The sequence below is a fragment of the Varroa destructor genome, unplaced genomic scaffold (genome assembly GCF_002443255.2).
Source record: "Varroa destructor unplaced genomic scaffold, Vdes_3.0 BEIS01000006.1, whole genome shotgun sequence".
NCBI lineage: Eukaryota > Metazoa > Arthropoda > Arachnida > Mesostigmata > Varroidae > Varroa > Varroa destructor.
Window position 1 is genome coordinate 15,855,814 of NW_019211459.1, and position 17,349 is coordinate 15,873,162.

General features: G+C 38.9%; 2 protein-coding genes across 11 annotated transcripts in view; one reads left to right on the forward strand and one right to left on the reverse strand.

Annotated features, from left to right (window-relative positions):
• Positions 1-11,091, forward strand: part of LOC111252663 (uncharacterized) — a 17,741-nt gene extending 6,650 nt beyond the window's left edge. For 7 of the 10 annotated variants that reach the window (XM_086992778.1, XM_086992776.1, XM_086992772.1 and 4 more), the window contains 13 exons: positions 105-154; positions 1,151-1,264; positions 2,277-2,472; positions 3,922-4,034; positions 4,385-4,525; positions 4,692-4,875; positions 5,115-5,288; positions 5,597-5,675; positions 6,041-6,203; positions 6,686-6,848; positions 7,321-7,514; positions 8,047-8,154; positions 8,942-11,091. In XM_086992778.1, coding sequence (XP_086848904.1) covers positions 114-154; positions 1,151-1,264; positions 2,277-2,472; positions 3,922-4,034; positions 4,385-4,525; positions 4,692-4,875; positions 5,115-5,288; positions 5,597-5,675; positions 6,041-6,203; positions 6,686-6,848; positions 7,321-7,455 — 1,503 coding nt within the window. In that variant the 5' untranslated portion in view covers positions 105-113 and the 3' untranslated portion in view covers positions 7,456-7,514; positions 8,047-8,154; positions 8,942-11,091. Of the gene's footprint in view, positions 1-104; positions 155-1,150; positions 1,265-2,276; positions 2,473-3,921; positions 4,035-4,384; positions 4,526-4,691; positions 4,876-5,114; positions 5,289-5,596; positions 5,676-6,040; positions 6,204-6,685; positions 6,849-7,320; positions 7,609-8,046; positions 8,155-8,941 lie in introns of those variants that run through there. The other 3 variants (XM_086992771.1, XM_086992775.1, XM_022810910.2) reach the window with 3 other exon arrangements.
• A 538-nt stretch (positions 11,092-11,629) lies between these two features.
• Rbbp5 (retinoblastoma binding protein 5) lies at positions 11,630-17,299 on the reverse strand. The gene is made up of 9 exons (XM_022810918.2): positions 17,146-17,299; positions 16,440-16,638; positions 15,974-16,091; positions 15,487-15,655; positions 15,065-15,314; positions 14,479-14,632; positions 13,870-14,112; positions 13,153-13,360; positions 11,630-12,655 (listed from the first exon to the last, which is right to left on the reverse strand). The coding sequence occupies exons 1-9, from the start codon at positions 17,162-17,164 to the stop codon at positions 12,453-12,455; spliced, it is 1,563 nt and encodes a 520-aa protein (XP_022666653.1). The 5' UTR covers positions 17,165-17,299; the 3' UTR covers positions 11,630-12,452.
• Positions 17,300-17,349: the final 50 nt, after the last annotated feature.

The window sequence follows — 17,349 nt, forward strand, 5'->3', positions numbered from 1 at the left end:
ATATATATATCAGTCTGTCCTTCTGTAACTAGTTAACAGGATATTAGACGATAGTTTTCTCAACGTTGCTTGTTTACCTAATCAAAGATTTGTTTTGTTTACAGATAGCAGAGATGGATCGCAGCCTCTTCCTGACCAAAGAACAATCTACAGTGTAAGCGCAACCCTGTAACTTTTACTATCTTGGTATAAAAACTGAATAAAAAAATCCCTGTCTCAAAAATTAATTTTAAATAGCTGCAGGTATCGCGCATTCGTGTTGCTTTTCCGTTTTTGGAAGCAATCGAAAGCACTGCATCACAACGTATCGTTAGCTTTTGTATACTTGACCGATTATCTTTCCTTTTGGAGGTGAAGGAGATTGATTTTTTGCTAGTTTTCAGTTTAATCAAAATTAGATGGTTAACGAGTATATATATACATAACCGATGGAAGTTCTCGAATATAGCTGATACATGTTTATTAAAATGATCGTGAACCGATACCGGTAAAAATGAAGTACCTTGGTCCCTTTACAAGAGATTTGCAAACAACTTTAAACTCAAACCCTGTTAAAGTAAATACTTTCTGCGGTTCACTGCCCTACTAATTGAGTTGTGAAGGAGATCGACACGATTTCTGTGGACAGGCGTTGATTGAACTAATTAAGAACGACGGTGGCATTGTCATGATCTCGGCTTTTAATGTTACGCAAGGGATGCCTGGTCTCATGAGCCTTTTAACGGCACACTATAATCCTTTGAAAGTTCTTTCAATTCCACGCGCGAAGCTAGATGTGTCCCTAGCTGGTGATAACCGAAATATAGAATTTCACCAGTGCACCGTAATGCATCAGCTTTAAGTAGTAGGTCAAATATGCTCCCTAGAATACTATAAAAAAAAACAAAAGATTATCCAAGAATGATCCTCCTTTAATGAATTTTCAGCTCTTTTAAAAACCAATTGCTGTTACTACGGCAGGTATTACTGCTGTTGTGTTGCTTTCTCAACCCAACTGTGTGCGTATCATCTCCCCGTATACACTCTAATGTGCTTCTACTTTTACCAAATTGAATATATAAGTCCAGCTTTCATCTTCAGTGGGTCGAATTTATATCTAATAACCACAAATCCAATTACATGTACTTATTGTATGCTGTATTTATTTCAGACTTCAGTTGGCCGGAGAATTAAACGATCTTCAATCGATTCCGTTAGATGCTGTTTCCGCTCGCCAGGAGCGAGTTGCCCTTGAACAGAAGAAACGCCAGAACAAAACAATAAAGTACCCGACACAGTCCTTAGTACTATTCAATTACTTTTGTATTTTCCATGATCGGTAGATTCTTTTGTTAATTCAAATCAGAGCTTTAAGTCCGAGTACCTGACGCCACTCGACTAACGAAATAGCGATCCTTATGCGTCGGGTCCTTTTTACAGTCATAAACAATCCGGCATGCGTACTTCATCTGATTCTTCTTATGCATGTACAGTGCTACACAGGCGCAGTGGACTGAATCGACTGCAAGCCTGTCATTGCTTTCAACATCACTCAAGAGCACTCAGTAGTTATTCTGTTTAAACTGAAGTTTAACTTGGCAGCAGCTACTCTGTAAAGCTATAGTGCTACTCCAATTAACGCGTTTCGGTTTTTCCTGTTGCTTCAGTGTTAAAAAAAGCAATAAAAGGAATTAGAAGTCGTTGAGATGCTAAAGACATTTATGTATACAACCAATATTATTCGCCTGACCGAGATGATATGAGAAGACTGTAATATTATTATATATACAGAATACTTAGGCTTGTTTGAAGAATCTAGGTTACCTTCTGGCAACTCACGAAACACAAAAACACATGCTGACCGTAGCCTAATGGATAAAAAAAAAACTCAGGTATCCAAAGCAGAAAATTCTACGGAATCATGAACAATTTCCTACAGGAAAACGTTAATCTTCAGTAAGCAATTATCTTACGAAATGCTTGTTGCACGCGCTTATGTTCACCGTTTCTAATATAATTTCACAGTATTGCCAAGTTTGCATAGGAAACAAGAGACATCTCTGTATTGAAATCAGAAGCGAATCTCATAGCCTATACTTAATAGCACTGGAAAATTGTTTGCATCGTCAACTTAGTTTTTCACTGTAAATAGCTTACTTTCTGGCAATAACCCTCTTCAAAGGTCATGAACTGTCAGGCCTCAATTACAACGGCCTATGTATATCACTCAGTTAGCCCTAATGAGAAAAATGTGTTTTTAATAAAGTTCGAAAGCTTTCATGTCGTCTTCAAAACAGAATGCGATTAAGGCATAAGCTCGAGGAGAAAAAGCAGCTTGAGGACGCGATTGCCATGTTGGAGGAGGATGAACGCAAGAGAGTCGATTATCGGCTTCGACGAAAGGATGAGATTGCCGAAGCTCAGGCGCTTCACCAAAAAGCACTGCAGACATTGCACTATGCGCAGCAAAGAGCAGAAAACGCTATTAGTAAGGTTAGTAAACCTATCTAATACATTCTAAATTTCCATTATGGGATCTGCGTACAAATAACTCGCGTCGAGATAATCCCTTCTCTTTTATAATTAACCTTGTTATAAGGCCAATCCATGTGTGTCAGCAGTCGCGTCAGAGGTACATACTTTATTACAAATCGAAATAAGGTAAAATAAGGTTGATATTTCTGCCCTAATTAAGCTACATCTTGTATTTAAGGTAAGAGGCGTTGCTTCGGACACATTAGTTGAACCTAATATTGTTCTCCTGTGAAGGAACTTACGGGGTCTTATACGCGGATTATTAGGATAAAAAATGTTATTTTACAACAAATATACTACTTCAGTCAGTAGACGGTAAAACGAAAAAAAAAGGGGCACGTGAGGACTTTGAGTGATATTTGTGTAAATTATTTTACAGTGCAGACAGCCGCTCTCCAACTTTTGTGTCAATAGGTACGATGAGCAAAGTTTCATGGGTTGAAGTGTCCTTTTAACAGGGCCAAAGGAGAAATCTGAGTTGTGACTACATGTTTTTATCTGAAATGACAAAAGGCTACAAGCGGATGAAATGATAATGGATTTAGCAGGTTGTAAATTTAAAGGTAGTTGAACTGGCATCAACAATAACTCATTTTCAAGAATCCTTTAGAGGCTTGATTCGTACTGACAGAGCGCGTAGAAAAAAGAATACGTCCACTTCTCAACACAACCTAATATTCAAATGCTCTTCAATCATTAAGTGATGGACAAACCTCTGTAAAAAAACTGCCGAGCTTTGCTCATTAGGCACAATAGGCCATATTGAGAGGTCGTTCTAAAAGAAACGGTGAAATAAGGTTTTGGAGAGGCGCAGGGTACAGATGGTTAGGCTACAGGAAAAGGGTACGACGATTTGCTGACAGAAATTTTTCTCTTAATATTTAAAGGGTGCAGAAATTAATCTAATGCGACCATTTTTGAGCTAACCGAAGTCGCCACGTCTGTGTATAAAACCTGTAGTTCCTGCAGAACAATGAAGGATCCTATACGGTTCTCATTAGCTACTACAAAAGCTAAAAAGGTTTCAAATTCCAAACTACCTAGTGTGCTTACTATACGTATCATGGAGCGACCTCTAACTGAATTTCGATTTTATAAAAAAATTCTCAGAAAAACGTTATGGGCGCAGAAGCGTTTCTAAAAATGCACGCGAATGAATCGCGAATTAATCATAATCGTCATTTGGTGACCCAGTAAACTATTAAAAAGGAGCTTTTTAGTCAGTTTACCGTGAAAGCCTCCGCTATAATTTGACTGCTTTCGAATTGGACTCGAGATGGGTTAGTAAGTTATTTTCGTCAAATATTACTAAAACCTTATTCACATGGAGTTTTCTCTAATTTGGTAAAAAGATTATGATGTTTTTGATTACTGCCCCCTTCAATTTACTTCTTCATTTTATTACAGCTGATCGTCCGAGGCCAACAACACCTGACGACTTTGACGGGTATTATTGGAAAGCTCAAAAGTTCCAATGGATTGCGAAACATCTTAAAGGACGACAAATATATTCAGCAAGCGTATGTATCTAAGCTTTTCATCCTTGAGAATATACAAAAAGAGCACTAGTATTTTTCCGACATTCTTTTCACAATTCTTTCAAAGAGTCAGTCTTTAAACATGTCCGCTAATATAGCTCAAATACAGTCACGACGCTGTCCTTCAACGATGTGCATCCTTTTCAGATGCGTTTCGTATCCGTACTTAAATATATAAAAAATGATGGAGTGTTTTCCACACCGTACACGATAAGCATAGTATATAGTTAGGTCAATCGTTATGTTTTACAAAGTTGTTCGAAGCACATAAATTAACGTAGTATGTATGGAACGAGTTCTTTCTTTTGCATTAACACGTCCATTCCTTTCAGAAATGACTTGGTCGACGCAGTGGAGACTCTAAACGGGATAGTAAACTTGATCACAATCGATCCGGAACGATATGCGGTACCGGTCACTGCCAATGGCAACCGAGTGTACATTCTAAGAACCTTAAGGGATACAGTCTCGCAGTAAGTCGAATCCGCATTTTGACATTAATTTCTGTGTCTATTGGCAAGAGAACAATCATTGGTGACATCAGTTTGTGTGGGGTTACGCTAATGGCTCAATCGATTAAAGATCTGCATCTGATGAGTTCGGTTTCATAAATTTTACCTGTTATTGATTTTTTGTTAGGCTCGACGAGCACTCTGACACCATTATTTCTAAATTATCGCTTCTATGTGGCGACTCAGCAGCGTTTCCACCTTTCAAAGCTGCTTTAAATTTATATCGGCTTGAGGTCCAGGATGCCCTTTATGGGGTGATCAACGAAGTTTTCGAAATGGCCACCGGTGACCTAAGGCGCCGTCTTCAGCAGGCAAGCGATCTAGTTCATTCAGTCCACACATTTTCCTTTATTGTGTTGTTTAACTTTTCGTGTTTGTTTCTGCTGTTCAAATCCATCTAGGATTGCTACCAATTCTTAACAAAACGACGCTTGAATCAGTTAACTGTTTTCGCTTGAATGTAAAGCACGCAAAGCAGCATATGCAGCCTAGTAGTTAAAAGGTTTTGATTATATTCTTAATGACTGGGACGCCCAATATTGAATTTTAGGTGGGACCATTAATCAACTCGTTGAAGGCTATCGTCTGGGCTCAACGATGCATTCTCATGGAGGAAATCACTATACTTCAGAAATGCGGTCAGATGTTGGACTTGAGCGAGGGTTGGATTAAGTCGGTGATATCGGAGGTACAGAATATCGAAGTTGGCTCGAAAAATACTTCGGTAATGCCCGCTCCTAACAATAAGTACATGTATAAGCTTACTATTTATCATGTCCATTTACAACCATATATATATATGTGTATATATATATATATGGTTGTAAATGTAAACCATATGTAAAAACAGTATATATATATATATATATATATATGTATATATATATATATATACTGTTTATAATGTAACGCTTCAGTGGTAGTTCTTGCTAATCATTTAACAGGCTGAGTTCGCTCTCTCGAACCATCGTCTAGGTAAATATTATAGAACAGGTATCACGTAAAAACAAATGCGTGTCTTACTAATTACAGACAATGAGCTGGAGTCGGTCACCTATAAATCAGATGAGCGAGGGATACTGCACAACACTCGGTTCTACGCAATCACTTCGTAAAGAAAACAGCACGACTTGATATTTGGACACGAATGCTAGCTTTTCCGCCCAACGCTTACCTTATAATGCAAACTAATTAACTATACAGTATTTTATAAAAAGGAAATAGAATTAGTAGATTGACTGCTATTCGTTGTCGTCATTTCATTATTCTGGTCCACATATTTAGCTTCCTCGGGACGGATTTTGGAAGCACTTATTCATTTGCAATAACGCATCGATTAGTCCAAACATAGGTGAAGCCAGCATCCTATAGTAGTAGCGCACTTACATTTACCATGACAAAATGTTATTTTATTTCACACAAAAGAGTTATCGTAGAAAGATTCCGGTAATAATCGTGGTCTTCAATTTTCAATAGCTGACTCTGTTGAGAGCAGCATCTCAGTCGAACTTGCGAGCCTCGAAGCCGATGCGGTAGCTTACGGAGCTTCATGTACGAGCTGGAGAGCTCCGCAAACAATCCAACACGTGAATGATACACTTGCTGCGGTCGCACGGTCATGTAATATGTTGATTAAAAGGTAAGTTGTAGTTGCAGATGCATCTGGCGTTCACAAGATTGCTCTATCGCAGAGAAGCATTTTGGCCTCACTCCATTTTATAGGATACAAAGACAGAATTTATTATGAAGTGTTTGGGTTTATATTTTCATTCAATTCAGCATAAGCATACGATACGGACATTTAAATAATATCGAAAGCATTCATTTACGATCGTTGATTATTTAATACCAGCAAGCGGGGATAAAACTTTTTAAAAGCCGCGTCACCGCTTGATTCGTCCAACTTTGTGGAGTGCCAGCCTTCACCGGTCCGATGATAGTGACAAATAATGATCTATAGTGTATAACCTGTCATTTAGCGTATAATACAAAAAGATATTCCATAACACGGCGCTTCAGGGACTCCTAAGGACTACCATCCCAGGCATATATATATATAGGATAATCAATTGCAAAGCTAATGGAAAGCATGATTATTTCCATTTTGCCTTGCGGTGTCAGCTGCGAGAGAATGCAAAACGATCGGAACATCTTAACAGGGCCTGAGGGTGTCCAGATCGTCTCAGAGACGGGGCGAACACAACTTGAAATGGTGAAGTTCGAAAACAAACGAAAAAAGGAACTAATTATCAGCCTTCTAAAAAAACACGAATGTCTTCTCAAGGTTTGTTATAAAATTAAATTTTTTAATATAGTTTTTTTTTAATATAGAGAGTTTTTGATGACTTTGATTATTGAGAGAGAAAAAACATCTTTTTATTAGGAGCATGTAAAATCCCTACATAAGGATGTATCTATAATAGAATCTTTAAATTCCTTTTTCTACTTTCATTGTTCTTGTAATAAAAAAAAAGAAATGGAAATACTTGAGGCCACATCGACCTCTGCGCTGAAAGCCTACACAATGTTTAACCTGTTTTATTCGCTCCGATCCTAGTATGCTCTCGTTGATGATTAACCTAAGTGACCCATTAAATCTAGTTACTCTCAAAAGTCTCTTGACTTACTTTCTCATTATTACTGCATCCAACAGTTTGCTTTTAACACGTTTCTATCAAAAATCAGATAATCTGTAATAAATGCTAAGGTCATTCAGGAATAACTTTTTTCTCTGACTACTAATACCATTATTGTAGGACCGGGAGAGCCAGAATGACGCTCATCGACAACGGACAAGCATCCCACTACTTATACTTGAAAAGAACATCCAATGCCAAGCAGAAGCTTTTGACTGTACTGCCCAAAATGCTATTGGAAATACAGCAGCTTGACTTGTAGCGCTCTTTTGCAAAGAACATGTTTTATTCTACGAAATCAGCGAAAATCTAGGGTGTGAAGTGCTTATTCAGATTTGATATATCCTTGTACGAATAAATACTAGATGAGTCATTTGTCGGCTTGCATCTTTTAATTTTGGTGATTAAGTTGTTGTTGTTGTTGTGTCAAGTTGGTGTACCGACATCGCGCGGTTCTTTTAGATGTTTGGGACTATAAGGTGAAAATTTAGCCGCAATAACTGACTGCAACGCCTACTACTAAATAAAAGCTTTTTTCTGGCTTTGGCTCTGCATAGGTATCTGTTTGAGTCGACTATTTCGACTTCGAGCAGGTTTCGTTAAAAATTTCCGAATCTATTGAACCGAAATTAATAAATGGCCAAAAGTGGAGGTATTTCGTATTCTCATTACATACGTGGGAAAACCTTTATAAGCTACTTGCAGTTTCGTGCGAGAAAGTTAGTAATTAAACAAAACTAAAAGAAATGCTTTTTTTTCTGGGCAAGGCTGTTATTATGGCTAAAGAAGCCCATGCTTTTAGATACTACCAAGTTAGGCATATCGATAATTCTTTGTTTGTTGTAGGTCCACATGAGGTTCCGCTACGCAGTGCGAAATTTTTAAATGGTCGAGATACTGGCACATCCACGAAACGGACTTCCTTCGAAAAAAAAGACGAGGAGCAGTAACAGTGTGAGCACCTAATGTTTTTTTAATTTGCGGGTGATGGTTAGTTTTTACTTTCCTAAATATTGAATCATCCCATAGGTGAACCGTGAGATATGACGGGGGCCATCCGCCAAGGGGAACTTTCGGCATAACTAAACGGATTTACACTACTAATAGTCAGTCTCGATGTGGATTTCTGTACGCGTTATTCTTTCTGTCAGTTATTGACCACTGGATTTGTAAATGGACTTATCTGGAGTTTTCTCCAACAGATCTGTAAAACGACATAAAAGCAATATGCAATAATAACAGCCATTTGTCGACCCGAAAATCTGAACTAGCGATAGCTGCACGTTCATGGTTGCCATGGCAATGCACTCAACAAAATACCATCATTCACTTGCATCACGCCGTCCCACTGAAGCTTACAGCGATTATGCATGATTCTAGTATAGATAATTGTGAATCGGATCTATGGCCATGTTGACAACATTGTTTTGTCGGTTTATAGGAAGTTCGTCAAATTATTTGTCAAAATCGACCACAGTTAATACGTTGACTATAACCATATGTGGTATAGCCAAAAAACGCTACCCTACATTAATTTTACATATGTACACACATAGATGCAGTCATACCTAGGCGAATCATAGTCTACGGCCACTAAAGGAATTGAAAGAATAAAATTTTTTTTTTGCAAAGCTATCGTCGACGGCGTCCGGTTTTATATACGCACAAAAAGTAGTGGTCCCTATAGCCTCCAAGGTTACCATGTAATGTAATAACTCTTTCAATCGTAACTTGCTTCCAGTTTGCCTTCAAAGATGTCAGCCGCTGGATGTAGTCGAATGTAACCGGGGTACCCAGAAAGAGCGGCAAAACGGTGAGGCCTCCTACTATGACTGGCAAGCAAACGAGAACAAAGCGACGTAGACAGCAATATGATATTGCATTTCTTAGGCTATTACCCTTCTTGCACTGATGCGTGACCTTGTCATGAAAAAAAAATTCTATTACAGAAAAAGAATTAAGCACGCTCGATAGAGACATCTAAAAGTGAGTCATTAAAAAAACCGGAGATCAGGCTGTGGGGACAACATAAAAAGGAACACAAGCAGGCCATTGGTGCCGAGTGATCTACAGAAGATATTTGGAAAGGAAATGCTGCGAAAAGATTCAACGAAGAGCTCAGCAACTCAAGAGATCGTGTTAACTGCAGGCATGGAATGGCCGGACTGTGCTTATATAAGCGCAAATTCACCGCGTGCTACCATAGCAAAAGAGCGTCCTCTTCAAATATTCATAGCCAAAGAATATAATCGAGTTGATGATACAACGCGGAAAACCATACCATCCCAATTTTCGATCGAACAAGACATCCGCGCAGAAAGTGAACAAGGTTACTATTAGGGTAAGACAAGACGAGAACGATTTCGGTGCTCTCCACCTTGGTTGCTGTTCGTCTGCAAAGGAGAAGTCGAGAGTGGTAGACTTTTGTTTTACTAGAAAGGTTCTAGAAGCAGACACTGGAAGGCCACTTACTAGAAGGCCAAGCAGCTTAAAAACTGGCGCATACGATTGACCGTCAACAATGTGCTAGACGTTCGACCCAATTTCCGAAAACCTCACAAAAAAAGGGAAGCTAGACACTGGAAAAATAAAGTCGCACAATGAAATATGCCACAGAGATGGCACTTACGGACATTGCTAAGTATTTAGGGCGCATTTAGATAGGGAAATGGGGGCACTCTAGAGAGTTCAACAAACGGTGGCAGACGCAACTAAGGTAACCAGCGAACTCGCGCCAGATACATATAACCCAAGTGGGCACAAACAGAGGTTTTCCATGTCAGTCACTGAATCTACTACCCTATTTGGGAGTTCAGTTTGGTCTGCGCCAACGTTGACTGTGAAAGTAACGGGCACTACTGCGAAAAGCTCAGCGCATTGTTGTACTTTGAATAGTCCAGGTGTAGAGGACTGTTAGTACCTTGGCGGTGCTAGTCTCAGCAGAAGCGATACCTCAGAACTTCAAAGTTGACGAACCGCGGATGCTATGGCAGTACTTTACTCGTACTACAAAATCTAAAAGGCAATTATAATTGCCGAGCAAGCGAAGTAAGAAGTGATACCGCGCAATCAGGAACATCATTCTAATAACTGCTGACTCGATCGACGGGGCTGGAGAAAAACAAACGTACTATATAACGCATTTAGTGACAAGTCGCGGGATCTTCCACAGGTACTTTCATAGAATACATGAGGCATTTTTGTCGATATAGCGTACACCACAGCAGCAGAGGCAAGCCCACTTAGTGGATTAACCTTTGCTGAAACAGAAGCGATGCCGGACCACATAACGGAAGTTCGCAGAAGCGGTGAATGCTAGTCTCCGCGACTTCGCTCGAATCTTCTGGGAGACAGCCAAACAATGGCATCGAGAACATCAACTGCTTAAAAATGTACTCATTGCGAAGGAAGCACTAGAGAGAACGCTGGATCAACTGACCAGCCTGCAACAAGGGAAATAGCTATAGATCCAGGTTGTTTCGCAGGGCTTGAGATTAATGGGCATTTAATGGAAAATAAACTAAACGACAATAAACGGAACACTGCTACACAGCCGGTACTTTGGAAAAAAGTGAATAACATTTTCTTGAAACTACTGCAGACGGCAAGACGAAGAACAGGACGAGAGGTTTGACCGGGACGCGACTGATTAATTTTCAAATTTACTAGCCGTTCCTGCAAACTTTGGTTTGAGATAATATTTAAATTAGTTCCGAATCAAGGTTCAAACATACGAAGTACAAAATTTGGTGGGTGAGTCCCACAGTAGTAAACAAATACCTTAGAGGTCTGCATATTGCGTCCGTTCTTGTCATAGCTAAGAAAGGAAACTATGTTATCTATCATAAATGAGAGATGTTTTACAAATACATAGACCAGTTGTTTATCGTACGTGTGTTTTATTTCTTTGTTCAGTATGGTACGCAACACGCATAGTAGAAGAAAAGGCAAAGAAACATATAGGTGCTTCGAGAAACTAAATTGTATGGCATGTGTGACTTATCATGCCAAATGTAAAGCGAGCGTTTTTGGCAATTTGGTCAGCTAGTGTTGTAGAAATTTGAGTCAATGGAAATCGCCAATCTCCTAAGATATAAGCTACTGAATTTTGACATAATGCAGGATGAGGGGCCTGTAGATTTGAAAATTATTACAAAACAAAGATAAAGTACCCTAAGAATTGCTAAACTGTCAGTAACCGGTTTCCTACACGTCCCACAGAAGTTTCGATGCTCGTAAATAAAAGCAGGCGTATGAGATGTTATAGGTGTGTAAAGCTGTTCGCTACAAAACAGCAGCTTACTCCTGAATACCAATACTATGAGCTAACTTGCATTGGGGACTATTTATATTTTGAATTATCAAAGAAGCTTTATCACTCTCCGTCCTCTTTTCAATGGCAATGAGCAAGGAAATAAAGACAACAAAATAAAATTTCCACAAAGAACCAATTTGTTACGGGGTTAGTATACACTATTTATATTTAGTTACCCATGCATTTCCAAGTGTCCATAGTTTACAAGATTAGTTATTTTCGGTAGCTCAAACAAACCCGCATGAAATACCTAATGAATCGTTTGCCTGCATGTACAGTTATTTCCGTTTAAATTGTGACTGCTACTATTTTGTTCCAATTGTCATTGTTACTGTTGAGAGCGTAGCTTGTAGACAACTTCGTATCGTTTCGTTGAGTGAAACACACATTTTAGTAATGGATTTGGCACTGGGTCGCAGTGAATTTCAATCTCACAAGACCGCTTACTCAAGAAGATCTACTTTCATCCACTAATAATCAATCAGTATACTTCAAAATTAATATACAAAGAATTCATATTGTTGAACAAAAAAAATTTGAAAAACGATTTTCTCCACCCATGAAGCCAACCCATAAGCTTTGACGAGCTCACACACGTATAGGGATTCGACGAGTTTTGTTAAACTTTTTTTTTACACGTATGAAAAATATGTCATATATTGACCCATATTCTATACAAAAACACTCGCTGAGAAGCACCGTAAGTTCATACACCGTCTTGCAACAAATGTTCTTTATCAAAACAATAAAATAGTCCCACATAAAACGCAAATATATGTGAAGGCCGAAAGTGAACACGCGTAGGTTGCATCCAATTGTGATTCTCTAAGTATACCAAATTTCACGTTGTTGGGCGATAAACAAATAAAGACCAGCCACTAAAATAGACAGATTTCTAGCTGCTTCGAATCACTGGCTAGATTTAACAACTAAACATCTACGACGGTGAATTGCTGACGTGTTCAGCATCCCATGACGAATCCTCGTGAACTTTCAACCGTTTGAAACGCTTATCTTTGGTGCGGTCCTTTAACGGTGGCTTAGCACTCTGCGATGCGGCCGAGGCTGGTTGCCCAGGCTGTTTAGGTTTTCCAGCAGTGACTTGGTTCTTCTTTCCGTTACCTACGAGCGGATGTGGCTCTACAATGCAAAGTTTAGCACAGTAAAACATTGAAACTCACACAGAAAGCAAAGCAAATTTTTGGTCTAAGAAGATACTGCTGTTCTACATACGTATGTAGTACCAATTTTCCAAGAAATTCTACTGCAACCATTATTATGCATATTATGCACCATATTATGCAACCACTACAACCGAGTTGTTGTGGCGATTTGACACGCATGTAGTATATTTGGTTTTGTACTATAAGTGTACAGGGTTGTCTTCCCTTTACTTATAAACGTCAAAGCTCATACATTGAACTCCGTGCGTGCATACCTAAGACCATCTAAGATAACCCTGTTGATTTCTTCAGTTTAACCTAAAGCAAACTTTGACCCGCGCTACCTAAACGAGAGTTGTAAGCCCGAACCCGTTGCAGTTGTTTTTTAACGTTAATTAACGCTGTTGCACCACTCCTGATACTTTTTTACAGCTATCATTGATACTCAGTGACATAGCGATTCATGATATTTACCTCCAACAGGCGCGTCTTTCAATTGCACGTCATAAGCATGAACATTTCGTCCTGAACCACCTCCAGAATCGGACAGAATTCCGGTGGAGGGTATTCCAGGACCGTCACCACCCCATCCCTCTTCGGGCTCGTCAATGTCCGGCGCAATTGGAAGATATAGTAGGGCTTTCTTGATAGCTTCACCATCTTCATCCGATGAACAGTACGCCTAAAGGGGCAAACGGTAAACAGCAGACGATTTATACTTTGTTAAAACACCGATGATAAGTGGCACAGTTGTGGCACTGAAGTTAATACAAATGTCGCTTTATTAAATTATACCTCTCGTATAGTATGTCATTGACGGGAGCTTGAGCTACCTACCCCAGGCTTTTTCGATTACGCAAATAGTAGTACCTATAAGGCTATAAGTTGAGACAGCTTCTGTTGTAAATTAGCACCGCAAGAATGTTTTATATTACGAACAACTATTCTCCTATCCCGTTCATTACCAATAATTGTCACTAGAATAATAATTTTTGCTCTTCTATAAAATCTAAAGGAAAAACAATCATAAATTTCGCACCAAAAATAATAAAATAAATTCCATAGAAATTATTTCCCTTCTCTCTTATTTGACAATCTACATTTGAGAGGTTCGACAATTGTCAGTTTTACGTTTCATTTCGTATCGATTCCACAATTATAAAGAACAACGTCTACAAACAGGACCCTTACCGCAACTGGTTCCTCCGTTTCTACGTCAACTTCCACCTCCTCGTCTCGGCTTTCTTCTTCCATCTGTACAGACTTATCTTCATCTTCGAGATCGAACTCACTTTCACGTTCTTCGTATTCGACGTTCTCGTCCAATTCTTTGAAATCAGGCGCGAATGCAGACCAGTTTTCAACCTGTGCTTGAGCCCAGATGGACACGACACCCGACGAAATGGAGGCGATTATCGGTCGCACTGGATGCCACTATGGTCAAATTGGTATAATGGTTATCATACGATTTTAATCTAGCGTCACAGACTTCGACCAATATTACCTAGGATAACCGAATTATGTGTACATATGTGTGCTCTGAGCAAAATCGACAAATGGCATACACCTTCCATCGCCAGCCTGCCTAAGTTCTTAAAATAGTTGACTTTTTCACAAGTAATTAAAAACGCCGAAGTAAGGTAATACACGTCAGGGACCTCAAATACACAGGTACAAAGATCACTAGCGGCGGGATGCAGACGGGACAGGAAGTTAAAAAGTGTCAAACAGGCGACACGACAACATTCATTTTTTAGCAACATTCTTCTGACAGAGTTTTAATCAAATTAGCATACTTACAACTACATCGAATAGCGTTTCTCCTTTTGTGCCATGTAGGATTTTCACAAGGTTTCCGACACTTCTTTCCCAGACGTAAAGCGCATGCTGGCGTGCAGATCCAGCACAAATAAATTCGCCATCTCCGGAAAAACAGCATTTCTTCCACGTCGTCCTTGAAAATTTCAATAACAAAACCAAAATCAACATTGAAGTCTAACGCTATTGCGAAACTAATATACGTGTATTATGCTTATAACCAGGTGTATATGACACATATAAAACTGCTAATTGGATAGCGTCATCTTCAAGTTTGCTCTCGATCAATTCTCATCTCATTGAAACAGTTTTTGGCATACAAGTGTCCTAACAGGAACCGTTAAGTGTTGAAATGCGGAATTGTAGCCTACAAAAAGTAGCTAAAACATATATTTTTTAATAAAGCTAAATCATAAGATGTAAACGGTCTGTGTTTATTTATTAAAGAGTATTAAATATTTTCTGGGCAAGCAAACTTCACGGATTTTCTTGAAATCTAAAGAGTATTTAAAAGCAGAATAATAGAAGATAGAAAGCCTAATGTAAAACAAATTGTAAAAGTACCAACTTGTTGACAAGATCCTGAAGCTTTTGTGTGGGTTCGACGTCTACGTCTTCTCCAGCTCGTTCGACAACTTTCCGACTATCGTAAACACGGATAACCCTATCAGCTGTATTGCATAGAAAGTGGTCACCTCTACGTGAGAACTCGATGGATTTGATCGCGGTTGCGCTCTGAGATCCTGTTGTCACCCGAAACGAGACAACAACCTCAAGGTCTGATACCCGTACAACGACAACCTTGCCTTTAGCATTGCCTTATAAACCCCAAACAACCAAAAGGTCACAGCAAGCAAAATTTTAGTAAATCTTCTTCTTAATGATTAAGTCGACGGATATTCTTTGATAGCGCTTCATGGTAAGCTAACAAAAGCTGTATTTTTACCGATCTCAAAATCAATTAGCAAAGAATGAAGAAGAATCTCTTACCAGTGAAGATATGTTCGCCTTGACGATCGAATGATGCAACTATGTTAAGGTCTGTATCGTCGTCCAACGGCACAAGCCGATGCTCCCTCGTTGAGCAATCAACTAATACGGCCGCATACTTCAGCGGACATACGAGAAACAGCCGTTCATTCCGAGGGTGGAACTGAACCTAGAAAGTAAACAGATAGCATAAACATAATGGACATATATTGATAATTATATCATAATAACGAACACTGCATAATACATGCCAGCACTGTACACGCTTACATGTCAAGCGTGACATGTGTATTGCACTCAACGTCACCTGTGAGCACTGCTTGTTCCGTTACTCTGAAAACCACTCATCCGTTTAGTGTTAATTCTAGCGCTAATTAACCCTAACCTAGTGTTTATATATCTAGTGCTACATCTCGTATCAGTTCTGAGGTTCGTTCCTAACTAGAGTAAAACATACAATAACAGTTGAACATCTATCATTACATACCTTAAGTACAGGCGACGGAAATGTATATTTCTGAAGACAATCACCGGTTAGAACTTGCCACACGCAGACGGTATTATCTGTGGAAGCAGACACGAGCTTCCGTCCGTCCCGGGTGAAACTGCAATGCCAATAAAGAGACAGTCTATTAACTATTGGCGCTTAAATGCTTTAATACCAATTTGCCGCCACAGTTATTATAAACTTGGCATAATTTCCTAGCTATTCAAAGTGTGCCACATTCTAAAAAACCATACGTCCACTTTTCAAGAAATCCTTTCTTTAACGTTGTTAGTACCCAGCGCAATCGTAGGGAAAATTTCCCTTGTACGAAGGTGTAGTATGCTTCATAAATTAATTCCAGTTAATTTGTAGGTCAGATAGGTTTCTGCATACATAGAGCAAATTTAGTTCAACTATAACATGTCATTCTTAGTTGAATGGCAATTTTTGTTAATAGTTACTATACCTCAACGAGCAGACAGGATGAATATGTGCTGTAATAATTTTTGCTATACCCCGAGTCAGGAAATCCCAAAGCACAATACGACCATCATTACAACCGACAGCTAAAAGTGTGCCATATCGGTTGAAGGTACAAGTGATTGCCAGCGAAATACAATCTAGAGTTCCATCAAATTCCTCTGGATAATTTTGTCCAAACGATTCTGCAAAGAAAGCATGGAACACGCCAAAGGAAGAGAAAACGTTAGAAAAAGTAACGTCATAGTTTCAAGCGGACAAGTAAAACTCAGTTTAATACTATTTGGAGTTTGTTCATAAATTTAATGGCTGGAAAGTAAAAAGGATTAGGTAATAAGATTTTTAAAAAAAAACGTTTAAACGAATCCAGTCTAATTGTTCATACAAACGTGTTTTGTGTCCATGCTGCGAAGTGAAAGTGTTAAAGCTAAGTTACTTATACAGTGGATATCGATAAGCAATCAATAAACAAATCACCAGTCTCAAGAGGGAATTCGCAATATGTCAAAGTCAAAAAGTCGGATTTAGATCACGAGGCCCAGGTTCAAAATGGGTAAAAAGTTAAACAATAAACGTTTTTGATATGAAAATTTCGAATGTAAGTGTCGAACTTAAGTCTTCGAAAATTCTAATATAGATTTCGGTTCAGGTATCTATTACCGGACCATGACTAACTTCTAGACTGGACTCACCTAATAAATCTAAATTCATTGTAGATAATAGAATGTGAACGGAGCTTTAACTTCAATTAAAATCGCTTACTTCACCGGTTTCAATAGGGGGAACCAAGTCCCATTTTGTTTTCATTTGTGTTTGCTTTGATAAGCAGACGATCTACGTGTAAATAACTAAAAAATTTAGTTTGTAAATTCTATTCGGATAAAAACCTGTTTATC

Excerpts from the sequence above, each read along its gene's own strand:
- Rbbp5 (XM_022810918.2), bottom strand. Across the intron at positions 15,315-15,486 it reads AGGCGAACATATCTTCACTG|GCAATGCTAAAGGCAAGGTT; the intron begins GTAAGAGATTCT and ends GGGGTTTATAAG. Across the intron at positions 12,656-13,152 it reads GAAAGACGCGCCTGTTGGAG|AGCCACATCCGCTCGTAGGT; the intron begins GTAAATATCATG and ends TTTGCATTGTAG.